Source organism: Diabrotica virgifera, chromosome 6, assembly GCF_917563875.1.
Source record: "Diabrotica virgifera virgifera chromosome 6, PGI_DIABVI_V3a".
NCBI lineage: Eukaryota > Metazoa > Arthropoda > Insecta > Coleoptera > Chrysomelidae > Diabrotica > Diabrotica virgifera.
In genome coordinates, this window is record NC_065448.1 from 6839402 (window position 1) to 6863078 (window position 23677).

The 23677-nt window shown below is 32.9% G+C and overlaps 1 protein-coding gene across 4 annotated transcripts in view; it reads left to right on the plus strand.

Moving 5' to 3' along the window:
* LOC114349438 (period circadian protein) overlaps positions 1-23677 on the plus strand; it is a 152974-nt gene that overhangs the window by 84232 nt on the left and 45065 nt on the right. For 2 of the 4 annotated variants that reach the window (XM_050654255.1, XM_050654257.1), the window contains exons 8-13: positions 1193-1405; positions 3493-3678; positions 8566-8729; positions 8785-8904; positions 10665-10829; positions 23123-23343. In XM_050654255.1, the coding sequence (XP_050510212.1) occupies positions 1193-1405; positions 3493-3678; positions 8566-8729; positions 8785-8904; positions 10665-10829; positions 23123-23343 (1069 nt within the window). The remainder of the gene's footprint in view (positions 1-1192; positions 1406-3492; positions 3679-8565; positions 8730-8784; positions 8905-10664; positions 10830-23122; positions 23344-23677) is intronic. The other 2 variants (XM_050654256.1, XM_050654258.1) reach the window with 1 other exon arrangement.

Sequence of the window (23677 nt, forward strand, 5' to 3'; positions counted from 1 at the left end):
ACTTTAAGCTTTTTTAACAAACAATTAAAAACATTTTGAACTTATTTAGAATGTAAATACTTAGGACGATACTTAGTTTTGAGACAAACAAGTGAAGATATAGAAAATATTGTAACGGTTTTACTTAATTTATTAATGACTTTAAACCGTTGCTTTAACCTTCGGATGACCAAGGTGGGTAAATTTGGACCCCAGCGTATGTTTTTCTTTAATAAATTCAAAAGTATTTTCAATTTTTAACTCATTATTTTTTTATTTCACTTTAATATCATTCTAGATATCCTCATATTTTGAAATAAAAAAAATCCCTATATTTTACGAATAAAAAATATATTCTGAAGTTGATGTTTAGTAAAATACCGTCTATTATGTGGAATTCCAAGTAGTTTTACACTGCGTGTTATCAAAATCTATTTTTAGACTGTGGTCCTGTGGTGCCTATTATGTACGAATCATGACATTCTTGTCTGCTACAGTTAGTCATTATTATTATTTCCTGGCGTATATTATTATAGTTTCTTAGTATTTTGTGTAAATATAAGATATGGCCGCAAATATTTACTGAGGCTGAGTTACAGGAAATTGTTACTGCTAGGGATTTTTATGATGATATAGAAGATGAAATAGTATCAGAAAACGAGGATGTATTGTTAGATGAAGATTTAAATGCTGAAAACATCCATTCCAGGTTATTTTTGACCTGGGGTCATTTTTTACCCCCGTTGGTCATCCGTGTAACAAAAAAAGGTTGGTCATCGGAAAGATTACATAAAGAAACACTTAATTTATTTAGGATTCTTATTTTAATTTATTTACAATAATATACATGGTTTCATGGAATATAACAATATTCCATGGAAAGTGAAATGCTAGACGTGAGCAAAAAACAAACAAAAAATCAGACACAGATTGATGCACAAGATGGATGGTGGACAAGACGAATCATGGAATGGAGGCCCAGAAACCATAAAAGAAATCGAGGACAACCAACGCTTGATAAGCCGATGATGTAAAAAGGGTATAGTAGGTAGCGGCCTAGTGTAGAGAACATTGGATAGAACTGAGGGAGGTCTATGTCCAGCTGTGGACACGATTGGCTGATTGATGATAACACTTTATTGATACTAACACTATTTACACTAAAAATATAATTCATGTACCTAACACAGTATCTAACATATTTATTTTTCAGATTACAAAAATTGCCTTTACGTATGCCTTCGAAAATACAGAGGATTAAAATCGTCTGGGTTTGGTGTCGTAGACAAAGCAGTCTCATACCAAGCGTTCCAGCTCACTGTGAAGTTCAAACACTTTACAGACGCTTCAGAAATTAAATATTTAGAAAACAATAGCGGTATGTTCCTTGTCGTGAGTGCCGTTCCAGTATATTCTCCATATAAAGGTAAGCCTTCCAGATCATAAGATCTTGAATATTAAATAAAGCAACGTATAATGAAGTAAACACTTCTGTTGTATGTAGGTATATACATTTATTAAAAAATTCTTAAAATTTATCCACAAGGGAGTGGAAGTACAACAAAACGTTTTCGGTCAAACTGACCATCCTCAGTGTAAACGTCCAGTGTACAAGTAATTGAAACTAGCCACTTGAATAGGTGTAAAACCTCAAAATAACATTATTGCTACATTATGAGCTGTATAGTAATCGACATGCAAATTCCGAGCAAGGATGACATACATCCACATGTGATATATTTTTAATCTTAAGACATCGACTTATTGTCGATTACTATACAGCTCATAATGTAGCAATAATGTTATTTTGAGGTTTTACACCTATTCAAGTGGCTAGTTTCAATTACTTGTACACTGGACGTTTACACTGAGGATGGTCAGTTTGACCGAAAACGTTTTGTTGTACTTCCACTCCCTTGTGGATAAATGTTAAGAATTTTTTAATGAATTTATATACCTACATACAACAGAAGTGTTTACTTCATTCTACGTTGTCTTAACAAAGGTATACAGCCATCTACAGGGTTTACCTTTTTAAAGTTTTATTAAATAAAGAATCTTGCCCTTTGATTTGTTAAAATCAAGGAATCAGTAAAACATATAATGTGGTCAGAACAGTTTCATTTTAAATACGTTCTGTATTTTAGCTATATAACTAGACTTAATGGGAATAAAGGTAGACAACGATGAGCTTGGATCCAGTCCAATTTTTGACCGCGCAATTTTTTATCACATGACATTTCATCCTGGGTGGATTCTAAGTTCTTCATCATCATCATGGCTTTTCATTTCGGATGGAATATTTGCCGCTCTTACGTAGAGCTCTCTGATTCGATTATTGCGGTGAATCACTCTGCATTCCACTTGTGTGTTCTCAAAGTTTGTTGTATGACTTGGCTTTCAGTACAACTTTCTTCCATTCATTTCGATATGTGCATAGTTCCCTCCAGTTTCTCACTTCCAGGATTTTGATGTCTCTCATGATCTGGTCCTCCCACCTCTCTCTGGATCTTCACCTTGGGCTTTAAGTTTCTGGTTTCCACGTCTATGCGTTTTAATCAATCTAACTATATCTTCTCTCTTCATTATGTCTCTTAGTTCATGGTTCATTCTTCTCATTTCTCCCTCGTCCATTCTTATCGGGCCCATAATCCGTCTGAGGATTTTCCTTTCGAATATTCTCAATTTTTCTTCATCTTTTTCCGTAACGCACATTGTCTGAGCTGCGTATGTAACTACTGGTCTGACTGCAACTCTGTATTTTATCAGTTTTGTATTTCTGGATAAGTTCCTGTCCTTCATTAGCCTATGATATCTCCAGTATGATATCTCCAGTATATAATCTCCAGCTCCTATATGAGCTAGTATTTGCTCCGTTGCTTCTTCACTTCTCTTATTTTGACCATTCACTATTACTCCCAAATATTTAAATTGTTGGACTCTTTCAAAAGTGTAGTTTTCTATTTTGATTTCTCTCGGCTTGTTATCTTCTCTTCTAGAGCAAAGTAGATATTTTGTTTTTCGTTCGTTAATTTCTAGACCTCTTTTCCGTGCTTCCTTTGCCAGTATTGTTACTGCTTCTTTTAATCTTTCCTTGTCTCTTCTCATAAGAACTATATCACCTGCATATGCAACTATTTGTGTTGAGGAGTGGGCTATAGTTCCTTTTTAAGTTCTTACTTTTACTAAATACGCGAGAGTAGTAACTCTAAACTAATAAATGTGACATCCTGACTGGACGAATTTTAACTTGATACTGACTGCTTAAAATTATAATTGCAATGCCTGCCAGGGGTTGGCGGGGGGACAACTTGGAAATTTCTATTAGTTAGGTAAAACCACCTTTTGAATGCTTCCTAGCCGGGATTTCCTGAGCACAATTTACTTAGTAGGTTTTATGAAGATAGAAATTATTTTGCTACCAGTGGCGAAGCAAGGTAGCGCAACTTGGATACATTTCTTACAGAAACCTATTAAAATAGTTTGAGAATTACCTTTTTTGTATTGTTTCAGTTCCCGTAGAAAAGAGATCGTCCCCGAAGTTCGGAATGCGCCATACTGCTGGTTGTATCTTTAGCCATGTAGATCCGGATGTGGTCACAAATTTTGGTTTTTTGCCGCAAGACATGCTAGGAAAATCAATTTTTGACTTCTATCATCCCGAAGATATGCCTTTATTTAAAGAAACATACGAGTCTGGTCAGTATTTCCTTTATACATTATTATTTCTTACTATGTATAGTTGATGTATTTACAGGTAAAAACAATTTCTTTTAACAAAATTACATACGCTAAAGGGATATTGTGATGAACTGGACTTAAAATATATTATTTGTATTTTGGTAGTAGGTTCAGTTTATTTTTAATGTTAAGTAGTGAAGAGAAAGTAACGATACATGTTTAGATACTTGACGAAATTCTACCTTTAAAGTATCCCCAGTAAAAATATTCTTTAGGATTCAAATCGGGTGAACCAGGCGGCCATTTAATACTCCCATATCTACCAATCTATCGTCCACCACGCCGAACATATACATCAAAATAAGCTGGAGGTTCCCAGCTCCCCAGCTGAAAGCATACTTCATTAAAATGGGTTCGTTTGTTTGGTTGACTTGGTGTAAATATTGCTTCGTAGGAAAAATATAGAAACAGAAACTAATTAAACAAAAGATAAAGGTAGCTAAAGAAAAATGGATGGAGGACAAATGCAAGGAATTAGAAAAGTTGAATGAAAAACATGATACGTTTAATATGTTTAAAAAAGTTAGAGAAGTAGCTAGTCTTTATCATAAGAAAACTCCACATACTATAACCGATTCGTCGGGAAAAATGATAATAGACGAACACGAAATTCGAACTACCTGGTATAATTATATAAATGAACTGTATAATGATGATAGACCCGAAGAACTGGAGACTTTAGATGAAGGTGAAGGACCAGAAATACTGAAATCAGAAATACTACATGCTATAAAATTGGCAAAAAACAAGAAAGCCGTTGGTCCCGACAACATACCTACAGAAATGTTAAAGCTCATAAATGAGGAAAACATTGGAATACTAGTCAAACTTTTCAATGATGTTTATTCGACTGGTGATATCCCTGAAGATTGGTTAAAGTCCGAATTCATAACCCTACCAAAAAAACAACGTCCAAAAAACTGTAGCGATTATAGAATGATAAGCCTTATGAGCCACACTTTGAAAATCTTTCTACGTATCATTCACAGTAGAATCAGAGATAAATGTGAAGAAGACCAGGATGAAACACAATTTGGCTTCAGAAATGGACTGGGAACCCGGGACGTACTCTTTGCACTAAATGTGTTATTGCAGAAATGCCGAGATCAAAGGAAAGATGTCTTTGCTGTATTTATTGACTACGAGAAGGCCTTTGATCGAGTACAACATCACAAATTAATTAAAATATTAAAGGATAAAGGAGTTGATAGTCAAGATGTACGAATCATAGAAAAATTATACTGTCGTCAAACAGCGACAGCTTGCATAAATGGAAAATCAACAGAAATATGCAAAATACAAAGAGGTGTCAGACAGGGTTGTATACTGTCCCCGCTGTTATTCAATTTATATTCAGATAGAATATTTAAGAAAGCGCTGCATAATTTGGAATGGGGTGTGAAAGTTAATGGAATTCTGATAAATACAATCAGATATGCAGACGATACAGTTATTTTAAGTGATGATATAAATGGATTACAACACCTTTTAAATGCCATTGATACAGTGGGAAGGGAGTTTGGCCTAAATATAAACTGTTCAAAAACAAAATACATGCATGGTATTTAGCCGTTTGGCCCATCAAGATTCACGGTTATATGTTGATGGTCATATAATTTAAAGAGTACCCAGTTTTAAATATCTTGGTTGCCATATTACTGAACAACTAGATCCAGATAAATAGATAAAATGTAGAATCGAGATAGCCCGCACGACATTTTAAAAATGAGGTCATTCTTCTGTAATGATACCTTGCAACTTCAACTTCGAAAGCGCATGATTAAATGCTACATTTGGTCAGTCCTCTTGTATGGTGTCGAAGCATGGACATTAAAAATATCCACCATTAACCGTTTGGAGGCCTTTGAAATGTGGCTGCACAGACGTATACTGAAAATACCATGGACGGCTATGCTGACAAATGTGGAAGTCCTTAAGAGAGCAAATGCTACCCGCAAGCTGCTTGATAATATTAAATATAGAAAGATGGCCTATTTTGGACACGTAGTAAGGGGAGACCGGTATAATATTCTTCAACTTATTATGATGGGTAAAATCGAAGGACGCAGAGGAATTGGTAGAAAGCAGGCCTCTTGGTTGAAGAATATCCGGGAGTGGACAGGAATAAAGAAAGCAGAACACCTATTTAGAATAGCTCGAGACAGAGACAGTTTCGCCATGTTAATCGCCAATGTCAAGGGGACTTGATAGGGCACGTTAAGAAGAAGAAGGAAAAATATATCTTGTTAACGAAATTCTCGTCAGTTACAATTTTATTCATCATTTCTTCTTCTTCTTCTTCTTTAGGTGCCGTGTCTGTATTCAGACGTTGGCCGTCATCATGTTTACAATTTCCTGAAACCTCTCTCTATCGGCTGCTGCACGAAATAATTCTTCTACTGTGCAGCCACACCATTGTCTAATATTACGCAGCCATGAAAGTTTCTTTCGACCAATCCATCTCTTTCCCTCCACTTTTGCTTGTATTATAAGGCGAAGTAGATGGTATTTAGGTCCTCGAACTCTATAATCTGTTTTTCTCCTCTTTATGATGCTTATGAGCAGACGTTCTGAATTCATCATTTCTTCACTAAACTGTAATCTACGGTCGTAGTTAATCGTTGGACTGAAAAGTTCGTAGGCTAACATAGAAAGATTTTTTTTGATAAAATTTGATTCTATTATTCAATATAGTTACTTTCGAGGGCGATACAACGATTATAGCGGTCATACAACTTTTCAATACCATTTTTATAATACAATTTGGCTTAAGCCTCAAAATAAGCCTCAGTTTCGGCGATTACCTCTTCATTGGTGCTAAATCTCTTTCCAGCAAGCATTCTATTGAGGTCAGCGAACAGGTGGTAGTCGCTGGGAGTCATATCTGGTGAATACGGTGGCTGCGGAAGCAATTCGAAGCCCAATTCATGAAATTTTGTCATGGTTTTCATTTATTTGTGATACGGTACGTTGTCTTGATAAAATAACACTTTCTTTTTCTTCAAATGGGACCATTTTTTCGCGATTTCGTCCTTCAAACGCTCCAATAACGCAATTTATTAGTCGCTGTTAATGATTTTTCCCTTTTCAAGATAGTCGATGAATATTACACCATGCACATCCCAAAATACTGATGCCATAACCTTGCCAGCCGACTGTTGCTTCTTTCCACGCTTTGGAGTCGGTTCTCACGTGCAGTTCACTCGGCAAACTGTCGACAGGACTCCGGTGTGAAATGATGGAGCCATGTTTCATCCATTGTAATATATTGATGCAAAAATTTGGTTTTATTACCATTGAAGAATTTCAAATACTTCTCAGAATCATCAATTCGTTGTTGTTTTTGATCGATTGTGAGCTCTAGCGGCACCCACTTTGCACAGAGCTTTCGCATACCCAAATATTCAAACACATTATATCCAACACGTTCCCTTGATATCTGTAGAATCTCAGTTATCTCGAACAACTTCACTTTACGGTCATCCAAAATTATTTTGTGGACTTTTTTTAGGTTTTCTTCGGTGACAGCCTCTTTGGGACGTCCACTGCCTGCATCGTCCTCGGTGCTCATTTCGTCTCGTTTAAACTTAGCAAACCATTTTTCGACGGTTGATTTTTCTGGTGCAGAGTCCGAATAATGTTTAGCAAGCCAACCTTTGGCTTCAACAGTATTCTTTTCGCCAAAAAGCAATGCTTTTGCAACTTATTTTTATTAATATACAGGGTGTAACAAAAATACAGGTCATAAATTAAACCACATATTCTGGGACTAAAAATAGTTCGAATGAAATTAACTTACCTTAGTACAAATATGCACACAAAAGAAGTTACAGCCCTTTGAAGTTACAAAATGAAAATCGATTTTTTTGAATATATCGAAAATTATTAAAAATTTTTTATTGAAAATGGACACGTGGCATTTTTATGGAAGAAAAATTATAGTGAAATTTGTGCACCCCATAAAAAATTTATGGGGGTTTTGTTCTCTTAAACCCCCCCCAAACTTTTGTGTACGTTCCAAATATATTATTATTGTGGTGCGATTAGTTAAATTAAATATTTTTAAAACTTTTTTGTCTCTTGCGGCTTCTTTTTTAATATGTTTACATAAAAAATTTATGAGGGTTTTGTTCCTTTAAACCCCCCAAATGTTTGTGTATGTTCCAATTAAACTATTACTGCGGTACCATTAGTTAAACACAGTGTTTTTAAAACTTTTTTGCCTCTTTGTATTTTTTTGATAAAGCATCTTTTATCGAGATGTGGCTTCTTTTTTAATATGGTTCAAAATATACTTAAAAATGTAGATCATAAATAAATTTTCATATTATTACAAGTCTCCATAATCGTACTTTACCAAGTACAAATATGTGGTGGATTTGACAAATATTGAACTATCTCGATAAAAACTGACTTTTGGAAAAAGTACTAGGAGACAAAAAAGTTTTTAAAAACTTGTGTTTAACTAATGGCGCTACAATAATATTTAAATTGGAACGTACACAAAAGTTTGAGGGGGTTTAAAAGAACCAAACCCCCATAAAATTTTTATGGGGTGTTCAAATTTCATTATAATTTTTTCTTAAAATACTACTGCCATAAGAATACCACATGTCCATTTCCAATAAAAAATCTCTAATAGTTTTCTATAAATTGGAAAAATTCGATTTTCATTTTGTAACTTCAAAGGGCTGTAACTTTTTTTCCGTGCACATTTGTACTAAGGTAAGTTAGGTTCAATCGAACTATTTTTGATCCCAGAATATGTGATTAAATTTATGACCTGTATTTTTGTTACACCCTGTATATTCTTTTAATTTTTAGTTTTATCTTATTTGTTTTCAGTGATGAGAATGTGCCAAATAGCGGGATCAGTATTTCGTAGTAAGCCGTATAGATTTGCAGTACAAAATGGAACTTTTGCAAAAGTAGAAACAGAATGGTCTAGTTTTATAAATCCCTGGTCTAGAAGACTGGAGTTTGTTATAGGATTTCATAGAGTCATAGAAGTAAGAAAACGATATTTTGTGTTCAAATATGTTTACTGACATATTATACTTTTAGGGTCCAATTAATCCAGATATTTTTGAACCGCCCAAAATTGAAATTACTAAGAATATATCAGAGGAAATTATTAAGGAAAGTAAAATTATACGAGGAGAGATTATGGTTTTGTTAAATAAGGTATGTTTTTATTTCATTTGTACTTTTTATTTATTTATTTAATAGCATTAAGGCCCATATAAGCCATACATTCATAAAATAGAAGTACCTACGATATTAGCTCAAAAAGATCGAAACTGCATATCAGCAAAACCTGCGAATCATGATACAAATAGAGACCGAGGAACTTTTCAATTACTCAAATTCCTAGAGCATTTACTCGAGCAATATCAGAGAAAACAAGAAGGGATAGAATACGAAACAACATCATCAGGGAACAATGTGGCATGCAAGATATAGTAAGATGGGGTAGTAAAAGACGAAGAGAATGATTCAATTATGTAAAAAGAATGGAGGAGCAGAGACTACCAAGAATTGCGCTAAAAGGAAAACCAGCAGGCAAGCGTCCATCGGGGAGACCACCAACAAGATGGAGAGATACCTGACAGTCTACCTCTCAAGAATTATTTCTCAAGTATAAGAAGAAGAACTTCTCAATGTATTTTAGACTTAATTAAGTATTGCAAAGCTCGAGGAGTTGACATATTTTTCCAGTTTATAAAATACACTGGTCCACAAACTTTAAAGTGGCTCCTAGATTTCTTCAACCAGAAAATAACGACGCAAAAGTTCCCCATACTATCCAAACAAAGAAAAGTCATCACAATCTGCAAACCTGGCAAATACACTTCACTACCAGAGAGTTACAGATCCATCTCCCTTTAAGGTGCTCCCTTTACGGTAAAACATCTTTAGAGAAGCCTTGGACAAATCAAAAGATGGTATTGCAGTAAATGGTCAACTCATAAACAATATCATATAAGCAGATGATACCGTATTACTGGCATATAGTGCGAAGTAGCTCCAAAGGATGATGTTGTTGAAACATGTTACAAATACTTCCTAAAACTAAACTGTACGAAGACAGCAAAATGATCATTAGTAAGAACACCAAATAAAGGCCCAAATTACAATAAACGCTACACCGTTAAAATGAGAGAAAATATGATATCTGCACTGCAATATCATGGATACCTGGGATCATAGCTACGAAATAAAAATTTGTATTGACAAAGCCAGAAGCTGTTTTAACAGTCTTATGGAAGATACTCTGCAACTTATCTAAGTATCAATATACGCATAAGAATTCTTAGGTATTACGTGTTTAGTGTCCTTTACGGAGTAGAAACTGGAGTCTTACAAAATTTGTCATAAAACGCTTGGAGGTATTTGAAATGTGGTACTATTGACGTATGTTAAGGGATATACACCATAAAACTAACATAACTATTTTCCAGAGGCTTTAAAGACAAAGAAATTATTAACACCGTAAAGAACACAAAATTGGCTTGCTTCGGCCATGTTATGGTTAATAATAAATACCATCTTCTACAGTTGATTCTACAAGGCAAGAAATTACAAAGTCAATAATGCAAAAAAAAAGATAAAAACATAAAGGAATAAAAAGGTCCAAAAAAGATCTTACTATGGATGGGGGTCTTGGAATACACATAGAACGTCTTTACATCTTGGTGCGCAATGGAAAATAAAAAATGTAATTGAAAAAGTATGCCTTTTATATACACAAAAAATTACTTGGGCAAAATACCGTTTCTGAATTTGACTAAAAATTATACAACTCTTGGGCGGTCTTAACGGTATACTAAGTCATTTTTACTTGGCCTAACGGGATATTTTTCGGTAAAATCTGTTAAGGGATTAGAGCGGATGAAAATTTGACAATTTCCATTGTTACTTTTCCTTTTCTTCCTGTTTTCTAGGAATTGCCTCGTCCCAACGAGGCTGTCAAACACGAGGTCTCGAAACGTTGCAAAGACCTCGCAAACTTTATGGAATCTCTCATGGACGAAGTGAACAGAACAAATTTGGAGTTAGATTTACCGCAAGAGATCGATCCTACCATCTCGGTAAGTCTGAAACGAAGGGTAAGTATTTTTTTCTGTGTACGACTGTCCAGTCCTTTTCTAATTACTGCCCAGAGTACAACCATTAACAATCGCCGAGGGACGAGGTGACAAGAACTAAAATATACTATAAGATGTAAATATTGCTTTTTAAATACTACTTACTTATTTTAATGATAGATTAGTTGCGTTCACTTTTACATTGATTATTTTTAAAATTAAAGTAATACTGGGTGTTCCACTTACAATTCGGCTTTTATAAAGTTATGCTCGATTAACATTCGGCTACAATTTTAACTCACCTTTATTTTATTAAGAACGTACCAGGCCATGCTTTATTAAGCATAACCTTGCGTATGCTAGATTCAAGGTTTTAGATTGAAAGGGCCTATCTGCATGCAGTCCCTCCATAGGAGTCGTATTTACAGATACACCCATATCTTCCTGCTAAGGAACCCTACTAAGTAAGGTCCACCCCCTCATTTGGACAACTTCTCATGCGGTAGGTCCTCTTTACACCGGTGCATCACATTAATAGTCCATCTTCTCTCTCTATCTTGCTCACTCTCTCTTTCTTTCTCTTATCCTTACTATAATCTCATTGTACACAACATTTCAAAGCAATGGCCGCTGGATGGACCCCTGCGGCGCTCCTGCCGTAATCTTCATGGAGTTACCCCTCGAAATGTTGATGTATCTATTTGTGAAGTAGTCCCTGACCAAGTTCTGCAGATATGGAGATATCCTCAGGTCGCCCAGTAGTCTGAAAATCATTTTTCAACTAACTTACCTTGGAAAAATAGCTTTGGCCAGTTGTTTCCTTCGACTCTCCTCGATCTTAAAGAAGCCTTCTGTCCCCTTAGAATTCCTGACACATCTTCTGTAGGCGTGTCCCCAGATATCCTTTTAATTTTTGTCATTCAAATTTTCGCAAAAGTTCTTTCCAATATTTCCTTTTTTGCCATTTATTTCTCGAACCAGCCTTTTCTTTGTCGCTTTTAATCTTTCTGCTTAGTCTTCCATCACTCGGTGCCTGTCTCTGTTTCTCACGAGTTTTCTTCTTAGCTACGTAGCTATGTAGCCTCTTCTTATTTATTCAATCCTCTCCGTCCACGAATACGGATGACTATGTGCACATTGGATACAAACAGCGGAGACACATATCCTGCAGAGGGCTTAAAACGGACTGATAATGATTAATGTAATATTAGGGGATATACAGGGTGTTAGTAAATAAGTATGAAAAATTTTAAGGGCTAATTCTACATGAAAAATTAATGCCAGTTTGCTCTATAAACATATGTCCGCAAATGATTAGTTTCGGAGATACGGGGTGTTGAAATTTTTATTTCAAACTGCCAATTTATTTATTGCTCTAAGATCAGTTAAGCTATGAAAATGAAATTTGGTGAGTTTTAAGAGGCAGTTATTACGAATTTTATGACATACAATTAAGAATTTTGTATTCATCATTGGCGCGCCTACGAGCAATGGTCTGAATTATTTTAAAGAAAAAAATAGTACGCCACTGAGATATTTCGAATTAGAAATTATTTTTAAATTCCACGTCTAATTTATGATAAAAAACTTTTCTTGCCTTTTTTTCATTTGATTCACCGTTTTTATGCAGAAAAATAAAACATCTTGGCGCATATTTTTCATTTCTTAATACATCATCAAGAACTATCCAATATAATAATACTAAACTAGAACAATAACAGAAAATATTACTAATATCATTTCAGCTAGGTACAAAGCTGCAAGAAATGTTTAAAATGATCTTTACAGGTAACAGAAGAATTTTATATTCATCATTGGCGCGCGTACGGGTAATGGTCTGAATTTTTTGAAGAAAAAAATAGTACGCCACTGAGATATGTCAAATTAAAAATCATTTTTGAATTTCTCGTTCAATTGACGACAAAAAATGCAAAAAAATTAAACATCTTAACATTTACAAAGTATTTGAACTAAGTTTCTATGCATATGGAAACTACCTCAAATACTTGGTAAGAGTTAAGATGTTTTATTTTTTTGTATAAAAACAGCGCCTCGTATGAAAAAAGGAAAGAAAGATTTTTTGTCGTAAATTGAACGAGGAATTCAAAAATGATTTTTAGTTTGACATGTCTCAGTGGCGTACTATTTTTTTATTCAAAAAATTCAGACCATTACCCGTACGCGCGCCAATGATGAATATAAAATTCTTCTGTTATCTGTAAAGGAGATCATTTTAAACATTTCTTGCAGCTTTGCACCTAGTTGAAATCTTATTAGTAATATTTTCTGTTATTGTTCTAGTTTAGTATTATTATATCGGATAGTTCTTGATGATGTATTAAGAAATGAAAAATACGCGCCAAGATGTTTTATTTTTCTGCATAAAAACGGTGCATCATATGAAAAAAGCCAAGAAAGGTTTTTTATCATAAATTAGACGTGGAATTTAAAAATAATTTTTAATTCGAAATATCTCAGTGGCGTACTATTTTTTTCTTTAAAAAAATTCAGACCATTGCCCGTAGGCGCGCCAATGATGAATACAAAATTCTAAATTGTATGTCAAAAAATTTGTAATAACTACCTCCTAAAACTCACCAAATTTCATTTTCATAGTTCAACTGGTCTTAGAGCAATAAATAAATTGGCATTTTGAAATAAAAATTTCAACACCCCGTATCTCCGAAACTAAGCATTTGCGGACATATGTTTATAGTGCAAACTGGTATTAATTTTTCATGTAGAATTAGCCCTTAAAATTTTTCATACTTATTTACTAACACCCTGTATATGCCGCCACTACTCTGACTGTTCCAGGATTTGTCAATTTTGAGGATCATTGATCCTCAGGTACAATACCTAATAACAAAATACCGATTGTCTGTCTTTGCACTATTCTTTATTTATACCCATCAACTGATTACAACAGCACGTCGAGTTCAATGTCATGTTTACTTCGTTACTGTCGCTTTAAGGTTAATACGAATTAAAACAATAATAAGGTTATTCAGAATTAAGCGTAAAACATATTTTATGTTAATTAAATTAAGGGTAGTGAATAACATACGACAACACTAAAAAATATATATTCTTATATATTTGGTTAATATGAAATTACATCAATAAATAGCGAATTATATAAATAGATTATAATCGATGTTTCTTTGTGGAACACTCATGTTTTTAAAGCTAATCAACATAAAGATGCTGTATTATTTTACATTTAACAATAAAAATCGTATCACAAACGCAACTAATTTGTCAAAAACAATCTGGTGTTGTGGTTATCAAAAAGTATACTGAGAAAAATGCACAAATCTCTTTTAAAAATTGTCTTATTCGATTTTTCAGCTTGGGTTAGGTTCTAATTTTTCAGAAAGTAAGTCTCAACAATAGGTAATGACGGAAAGCTCCTTTAAATCAGTTTTAACTTGGCGCGTGTGGAAAAACATAATAAAATACTGTGCGCATACTCAGGTGCGCAACCCATTAAGATACAGGGGGAATATTATGCAACTAATATGTCAGTAAGTTCCAAAAAAAGTGACATAAGGCATCTGTCCGACTGAAGGTTGGTTGGTTGATTTTTTTTTTCGAATATAGTGCGACAATCCTGTACACCGGTTTCTTTGCACTTATACAAGAAACTGACACTATTTTTTCTTCTATGATAAAAATACGTTTACATGGTTTCAAATCAACTGAAGAAAGCCTTAGGAAAGGATGTTGTCTTAATGGAATTGATTATATTATATGTATGTAAACATAATTTTATCTTGTATATTCATTCTTGGCATAGTTGGCATATAATTCGGCTAAAAAATTTATTTTACTAATTTTGCCATGATTATAACAGTACATACTACGAATTTTAATGTCAGTTGTTATTAACTATTTATTGGTTATATTAGTTCTAGACTCTAGACAAAGCAAGTATGGTTAGAGATAAAATTCAAAAACTTTTTTCTAACTCATCGTTATTGCTCTCTGCTGGTGGAACACGATTTGTATCAGAAGCTTTGGATCTCAAGTGCATGAGGATGGCTAAGGCTTAGCCTTGGTTTCAATCCATATCTCTCAGCTCCAACTCCTTCATCGGTGTTAGAGCCGTCTGTATATCAGCATCGATGTGCAATTATGATGTTATTTTCAGTCTGAGTCTACACCTTAATAATCATTGAACCTGGGAAGTAGTTCTGTAGTTAGAGTTCCAGTGTTTCCTTTTTTGATTCGGCGAATGTGCCATCAGGTCTTTTTAGTAGGCCTGATCCCTGTACCGGATCCTTGGAAAGCTTTGAATTCTAGTTCTGGGTATATTTATAATACTCTGGTAGAACCTCCTCCAGAATTTCCTTTTCGCACTTCTCATCTCTTTATTGTATTCAGTAAGAGTTTTCCTGTGTGTTTTCCAGTTCTCCATTCTTTGGCTTTATTAGATAGCCTCCTTACTTCTTTTCTTAGTTTTCTGCTTCACCAAGGCGTTTGTATATTATTCGTCTTATTCTGAATGGGCAGTTCTCCTGGTATAATGTGAAAATTGCTTCCCTGATTCGATCATTCACCTCTTAAATATCTAAACATATTGTTGATAAAGGTAGGTTCATTACCTTAGCTTAGTTGAGATAAATCCTAGCTGCCAACTTCGTCTGTCCCAATAAACCAGCCTTGGCGTGTTGAAAATTAGTCTGTATTAATTTAATCATTGTTTGCTCTTGGGGGTCTTTCCCCGCCAGACCTTTTTGTAGAGTTATCTTTATTGGCTTTACTTTTCACCCTGTCTCGAGGGGATAATTTAGCCTTTATACAGGTTTTTAATTGCCTTCATTTTCGTTTTCACGATTGCTGGCCTTTAGAGGAAGGGAAAGTTTCTCTTTGGTCACTCTGTTTAAATTTTCCGGAGAGTTTGTTCTTCCCTTACCTTCGTTTTCTTCTGCCTTGATTGCCCAGGGAGGAAGAAGATGTCTCCTTTCTTCTGGCATCCTTTGGTCTGATGATGATATGACGAAAGCCGAAGAAGGGTCTGAAGTTTAGTTTCAAGAAGGCCTTCATAGATGGATCGTCTATTGAGAAATTCCAGATATTTCCTGGACCAGATCTCTCGTAATCGAGTACTTTCCAGTACTACGACTTCATGTCCAGATTCATCTATCTTAGTATGTTGAGAATTGTTTCAGCACACATTGAGCTATCTATTTTTTTCGTTAGTTATGTATGCAGTACATATCTGAGTTATGGACATATCAGCCGTAAGATTTAACCTGATTCTTTTCCCAGGAGTTTTGGCAGAATATGGTTTATCCCCTTCTTTCTATTTCGGAGATTTTCTTGTTTGTAGTATCTCTTCTAGAGCTTTTACATAGGGTGTCTCTTCCTTTTCTCTCGAGTTTATCTTATGGGGAATAGATCTTTATGTTATAGGCTCACTGTTATTAGTACATTAATATTATGTCCTTTATCAATATTTTTATTTTAAGTTAGACTAAATTTTTTAACCGAATTAGGTGGTTACTATATTTACAAGCATTACATGTGTGAATTTGTCACGCTATAAATAATATTCCCTTCTAGTTTTATATTTACTATTTTAAAGTTAAAAAATACCTGACTGTTGTATACTTACTATAAGTGTAGCTTGCAGGTAGGTACTATAAAACTTTTCTATTAGAATTGACAAAAACACTATGAAATCACTATAAGCTCCTACATACCAGTTGCTTACACGTATGTTCAGAATGGTTTACGTTAGAAAAAAATATATATTTACTTTCAACTTTTTTTTTAGTAAAAATAACGTGCCATTCAGTAAATAAACTAATCAACATTAAATCTAATACATTTCGCTAATACCATACGAGGATAAATTCTTGGTACACTTAATCCATTTACCGTCACTGGTAGCTCCTCGTTTGATCTAAAACGTTCTCCAATCACAAATTCTCTACTTTTGATAATAGACAAAAGTCTGAGAGGACTAAATCCGGCGGATATAGATGATCTAACAAACTGAATCAGTACGAAAGAGTATTTTTGTGTTGTATATTCTTCTAATGAGGAAAGACTTTTTCTTTTACAAACGAGGCACTTACTTCCTAAGGTTTTTAACCTTAGCTTATAAAACAAAGGCACATGCATATTTTATTCTCAAGCGGTTTTTATTTGGACTGCCACACGATCGATAAATGTCATTGAAGAGCTTCACCAGGCCATCCAAGTACTTTAGATTGACATCCAATAGTATTTTTTTCCTTTGTAGTTTGTATTTCTTCGAGAAATGGGTGCTTTGTCGTCTTTAGAAAAACTCTTCAATGTATTTTGTCCATCTTTAGTGGTCATTTTTATCTAAAAGGGCTGCAGTATGTTTTTTTCTTTATAATTCTGCCATTTTTGTAATATTTTTATGTTTACATTTCCATTTCATTTTCCATTCCTTCGGCATTTGTCCCTTAAATATGTCTTTGTTACTTAAGCACTGTGTATAATGTCGCTTTGTTTTATGTAAATCATCTAAGTTGAAGAATATTACCACGGAAATACTTTAACGTTTATTCATATGTTAAAAATAATAAAAATGTAGTAATTTCATAGTGTTTTTAATCTTATAAAGTAGTAAACTCTATACATTTACAGTATTTTATTGTTAGTTTTTTCTTACTATTCAAAACATTCACTGTTTACAAATATTCTTTCCACCATTTTCAGTATTTACATATTTTGTGGATAATATTAATTTCAAAACAAAGATTATTTGTAGACAGTAGACACAAAAATCTTCATGCTTTTCTAGTTGATATAATATTGATTTATATTCTCATTAACAATCTAACAAAGCTTTAAAATTTTGATTAAGATTAACTTAACTTGAGAGCATTTAATGAGTCACCAATAATTTTATTTTTCTTATCTACTTTTTTCTTCTTGCTCTCCTTATCTATCCACCAATACAAAATGGTTAAATATACAGTTCTAATTCGTTTTTTTCGTAATTTTTATTGAAAACTCAGACATGATTTTCATGATTACATTTCATTACACGGTTCCATATGGGCCTTATTAGGGGAGTGCATATAGATTTTCACTTTGGAAAAAATCAAACAAGATAGAACTTTTTGTAATTTCATTAAGAAATGTTTAATAAACAACATATCAAAAAGTTCTAATCGAGAAGTGTTTGCTTCCTTTTTTAATAAACAAATGAACTGCGAAATTAGATGTTTTTTTTTAAATAACCCCGAAAATATAAATTTTAGAAAAAAACTGACTTGACCATTAAAAAATTCAGAAAATTTTAGAAAAAAAAACCTTATATAAAAATTTTTCTAAAATTAAATCTGTAGCTTCTATAATTTTTTATTTATAACGCTAAAGTCACCCTTCTCACAAATATTGGCGCACTGTAAACTAGCGTATGGCGAAGTGCACGGTTGAGTTATTTTAATGTAATTCTTTAACTGATCGATCAAATGAAATTTTAGAAATTGGACATGAAAGAAGAATAATTAAGCTATTTCATGGTTATAATAAAAAGAAATAACATTTATGGGCATAAGTACGGTGTGGGCTGAAAGTGAGACTTTCTACATGAACATGAATTTTGTTTAAAAATGATTCAAAAATGTGTAACTAAAACAACTTTCCTTATAAAACTCTCAATTTTGCACCACTTACCTTTCAAACATCTTACTAAACGATGTTTCATTCAAAAAAAAATCTCAAAAATTTTATTCAAATGATATAACGTCTCAAAAAATGTAATTTTTGAACATTTTATAGTTTTACAGAATTAACCCCACTTTAAGACGGTATTACTCAAGTTTGAACACGTCTATCACAGTTTAATAGGTGTTTTTTTAAAGCTTAGGATGTAGTCTTTAAATTACACTAAATTACTTTACTTTAGAAATAAAATATACTATTTATTTTTGAGAAAATTAAGAAAGATAACAAAAATGTAATACAAAAACCGAAAATTACCAGCTAAAAAAATTTTTATACAAAGTGATCAAAACATTTTTCTGTAAAACTTACCTAAAATACATTTAATAATAAGCTTCAACAATAATAAATGTTAAACAAAAAATTTTTTTTTTAGCTCTTATACAGTATGTCTGCGTAACTTGGAACCTATTGATAACTTTTTTATTATCAGTCTTACGAAAAAAAGTTATTCTTTATAAAATACTCTGCATCATATATAATTTAAGAATCAACCATCAAATATAAAATTTTATAAATTTATACGTGGTATGTAAAAAAATATGAATTTCACTCAAGAGTAAAGTACCTTTATAATTCACAATATCGAAGATTGTTATTAAGAAAAGTTCTTTGGAATTAAAAAATATGTTTCAGTGTTCAATTATATCCTTCTAATTAAAATATTGTGAATAATAAAGGCACTTAACTCTTAAGAAAAATTCATATTTTTTACATACCTCGTATAAAACTGAAAAAGTTTCATATCTGATGGTTGTATCTTAGATTTTAGACGACTAGGTAGAGCATTTTATAAAGAATAACTTGTTTTCGTAAAATTGATAATAAAATATTTAATATAATAATAAAAATTTCCCATATAAATAATTGATAATAAAATAGTTACAATAATTGTAATAAAATGATGATGTAATTTTGAAATCGTAATTTGAGAAAAAAAAATGAATTTTTTTTCGATTAGAATGATGTAATTGTATATTAAAATGTAGTTTTTGATTTCAAACAACTTTTCATAATAGCATTTTTTTTTATATTCTGGAATATAAAGGTACTTTACTCTTTAAAGAAATTCATATTTTTGACATAACTCGTATAAAATTGATAAAATTTAATATCTGATGGTTGAGTTTTAGATTTTTGACTATCCAGAGTATTTTATGAAGACTAACTTTTTTCCGTAAAGTTGATAATAAAAAAGTTTTCCATGTGATTCCTAGCTACGCAGACACACTGTGTAAGAGCTTCTGTATAAGAATTTTCAAATTGTAATGCCATATTCGGATTCAGTATAATCAAAAACATAATAGAAACATATTTGATCAAAGTAAAATGATGAATTCAACGATATTTTTAAAATTATTTATACAAAACAATAATTATTATTGTTTAAACAATTAATAAACAATTAGCGGCCAAATGTACGAGTAGAACTTTTTACTTTAACATGCATATAAACTAACAAAAAAAGTTTTAGAAAAATATAAGCTTGTTTGAATTTTTCCGAAACAATGCATGTTTTCGTTCTAATTGCACTCCCCTATATAGTGTTATTTTTTACCGAACAGTGTAACTATTTGGTATTGTAGGATCTAAGAAGGTGTATTGACTTATAATCTACCAAAACATGGGTAGTATAAATAATATATATCCAAAATGTGAGTTCATGGCGAACGTAGACCCAGTTTTCATAGTTTTCTGTCCAGCAAGTCGTCCTCTCCCATAGTCTTTCACAGAAAAATGAAAGAGGTATAACCTAGCGTTAGAATCCATGCTATAGGTAATCGCATGGAAGATAAGATACAAGAAAACAAAATTTCGTAAAAGAATGTAAGTGAAATTGAAAGTTAGAGGAGAAATGCCCGCAGAAGAAAATTAAAAGAGATCGCTAGTAATAAAACGGTAGTAGTATCCAGTGTCCTAAAATCTAGAGGACAAAAACGGAGAAAGAGTGAGACAAGGCTGTATAATCTCACTTCCACTCTTTGACTTGAATTCAAAGGTAATATTTAAGAAACCCTTAATGGAGACACCAGTTGGCATTATAGAGAATGGCATTATAAGGCAGCGTGAAGAAATATGAAGTATTGCAATTTATTATCCAAGGAAAGAATCTATTGTCAATATAGCCATGGTAGTGAATAGATAGCAAACATGATATCCAACCATCGATAAATTGTGCACAACCAATTAAAAGAGGTGTACGGCAGGGATCTTTCTTGTTACCCCTGCTTTTCAACGTTTACTCCGAAAGAATTTTCAGAAATGCACTTTTTGAAAAACAAGAAGGAATAATGATTGTGAACGGTGAAGTTATCAATAATTTTCGATATGCGGACGATACAGTACTCCTAGCTCCTAGTCAAGAATATCTGCAAACACTACTTGATAGTGTCGTTGAGAGTTGTAGGGAGGCAGGTCTGGATCTGAACATACGAAAAACCAAAATACTCGTAATAAGTAAACAACAGAATATAAAACCGTCTATATAGGTAAATAATACCAAACTTGAGCAAGTTGATAAAATCGTTTACCTTGAACAGCAATTAAATTGTAACGCAGAAAGTCACGGTGGAATTAGATATAGGATAGAGAAGGCTTTTAGAAGGATGTCCAAGGTGTTATGTAACAGAGACCTAAAATTGGCAATGAGGATCCGCCTACTTCACTGATACGTGTTCTTGGTCTTACTTTATGGTGTCGAGTCCTGGACTGTGAATAAAATCGATCTAAATTGCCTTGAGGCTTTCGAAATGTGGTGCTATAGAAGAATTTTAAAAGTATCTTGGGTGGAGAAGATTTGAAACCCCACAATACTAGAATGTCTCAGCAAGACAACTGAGATTATAAAAAGCATCAAGCAGAGAAAGCTGGAGTATTTTGGACATGTAATGAGAGGTCCCAAATACAGGGTGTAACAAAAATACAGGTCATAAATTAAATCACATATTCTTGGACCAAAAATAGTTCGAATGAACCTAACTTACCTTAGTACAAATATGCACATAAAAAAAGTTATAGCCCTTTGAAGTTACAAAATGAAAATCGAATTTTTCGAATATATCGAAAACTATTAGAGATTTTTTATTGCAAATAGATATGTGGCATTCTTACGGCAGGAGCATCTTAAAGAAAAATTATAGTGAAATTTGTGCTCCCCATAAAAATTTTATGGGGGTTTTGTTCCCTTAAACCCCCCCCCCCCCCCAAACTTTTCTGTACGTTCAAATTAAATTATTATTGTGGTACCATTAGTTAAATTCAATATTTTTAAAACTTTTTTGGCTCTTATTATTTTTTCGATAGGGCAGTTTTTATCGAGTTGCGGCTTCTTTTTTAATATGTTTACATAAAAATTTTATGGGGGTTTTATTCCTTTAAAGTCCCCAAATGTTTGTGTACGCTCCAATTAAACTATTACTGCGATACCATTAGTTAAACAAAATGTTTTTAAAACTTTCTTGCCTCTTTGTATTTTTTCAAGAAGGCAACTTTTATCGAGATATGGCTTCTTTTTTAATACGGTTCAAAATATACCTAAAAATGTAAATCATACATAAATTTTCATATTTTTACCAAGTCTCCATAATCGTACTTAACCATATACAAATATGTGGTGGATTTGACAAATATTTAAAATATCTCGATAAAAACTGAATTTTCGAAAAAGTACTAAGAGCCAAAAAAGTTTTAAAAATATTGTGTTTAAGTAATGGTACTACAATAACAATTTATTTGGAACGTACACCAAAGTTTGGGGGGTTTAAAGGAACTAAACCCCCATAAAATTTTTATAGGGTGTCCAAATTTCACTATAATTTTTTCTTAAGATGCTACTGTCAGAAAAATGCCATATGTCCATTTTCAATAAAAAATCTTTAATAGTTTTCGATATATTGGAAAAAATCGATTTTCATTTTGTAACTTCAAAGGGTTGTAACTTTTTTTATATGCACATTTGTACTAAGGTAAGTTAGGTTCAATCAAACTATTTTTTGGCCCAGAATATGTGATTAAATTTATGACCTGTATTTTCGTTACACCCTGTATAGGTTGCTACAAAATATTATGAAAGAAAAAATAGCAGGCAAACGCAGTCCAGGACTAAGAAGAACCTCATGGCTGAAGAACTTGTGAGATTAGTATTGTGTTAATACAAGCATGATATTTAGGGTGGCAGTGAATAAACTTAAGATAGCTATGATGGTAACCAACGTTCTGAAAGGACATGGTACATAAAGAAGAAAAACCATCGATAACGGACACAAACTAGTAGAAGGGGAAGCTTTTGAAGCCATCTACAGCCTTCAATAAGTTCTCCATTACAAGCTCAGGGATATCTTTTGTATATAGCACCAACTCTGTATGTAGCAAAATAGTTTTCTATTGTAAGACTCTTTTTTTAAGTAGAAAAGAGATTTTTAAAACTGAAAATTTTTGTTATTTGCCTTAGTGCATTTTTTGTCAATTTATACAAATTAAACTTTAATCTCACCCTTAATAAGGAAACACTATTTTAATAAGGAAAAATTAAGTCAATACACCTAAAAATTTAGTGGCTGACCTCACAACCAAGTCAACTGTTATATAACAACTTTTTTCAGGAGCGTGATTCAGTAATGCTGGGAGAAATATCTCCATACCACGATTACTGCGATAGTAAGTCATCATCAGAAACACCACCCAGCTACAATCAGTTGAATTACAATGAAAACCTACAAAGGTTTTTCCAAAGCAAGCCGAAAACCACTCTTTCCGAAGAGAGCAGTAATGGTATTCAGGCTGAAGCTGATGTAGATGTTAAGGTCGGCCAAGTGAACAATCAGTAAGTATCAAAAGTATGTTCCCAAAAACTTACATCGGTCAAACTCGTAGAACCTTTAATAAACGTATAGTAGAACACAAAAGGGCTTTCAATAATAGAAAAATAGATTATACGTACACACTTCACATTTTATTATAAATATTCTTCTAATGACAAATTTCAAATTCTCCATATTCAAAATAAATTAAGCTATCCTTGTTAGAATCTATGGAAATTAATAAATTAAAAAATACAGATATAATGCTGAATCACCAACTTGAGACAAACAGTCCTACTTATTGACCCACTCCTCAACTTATTCAATTGTTGAAATTATTCAACTTATTTTTTCACC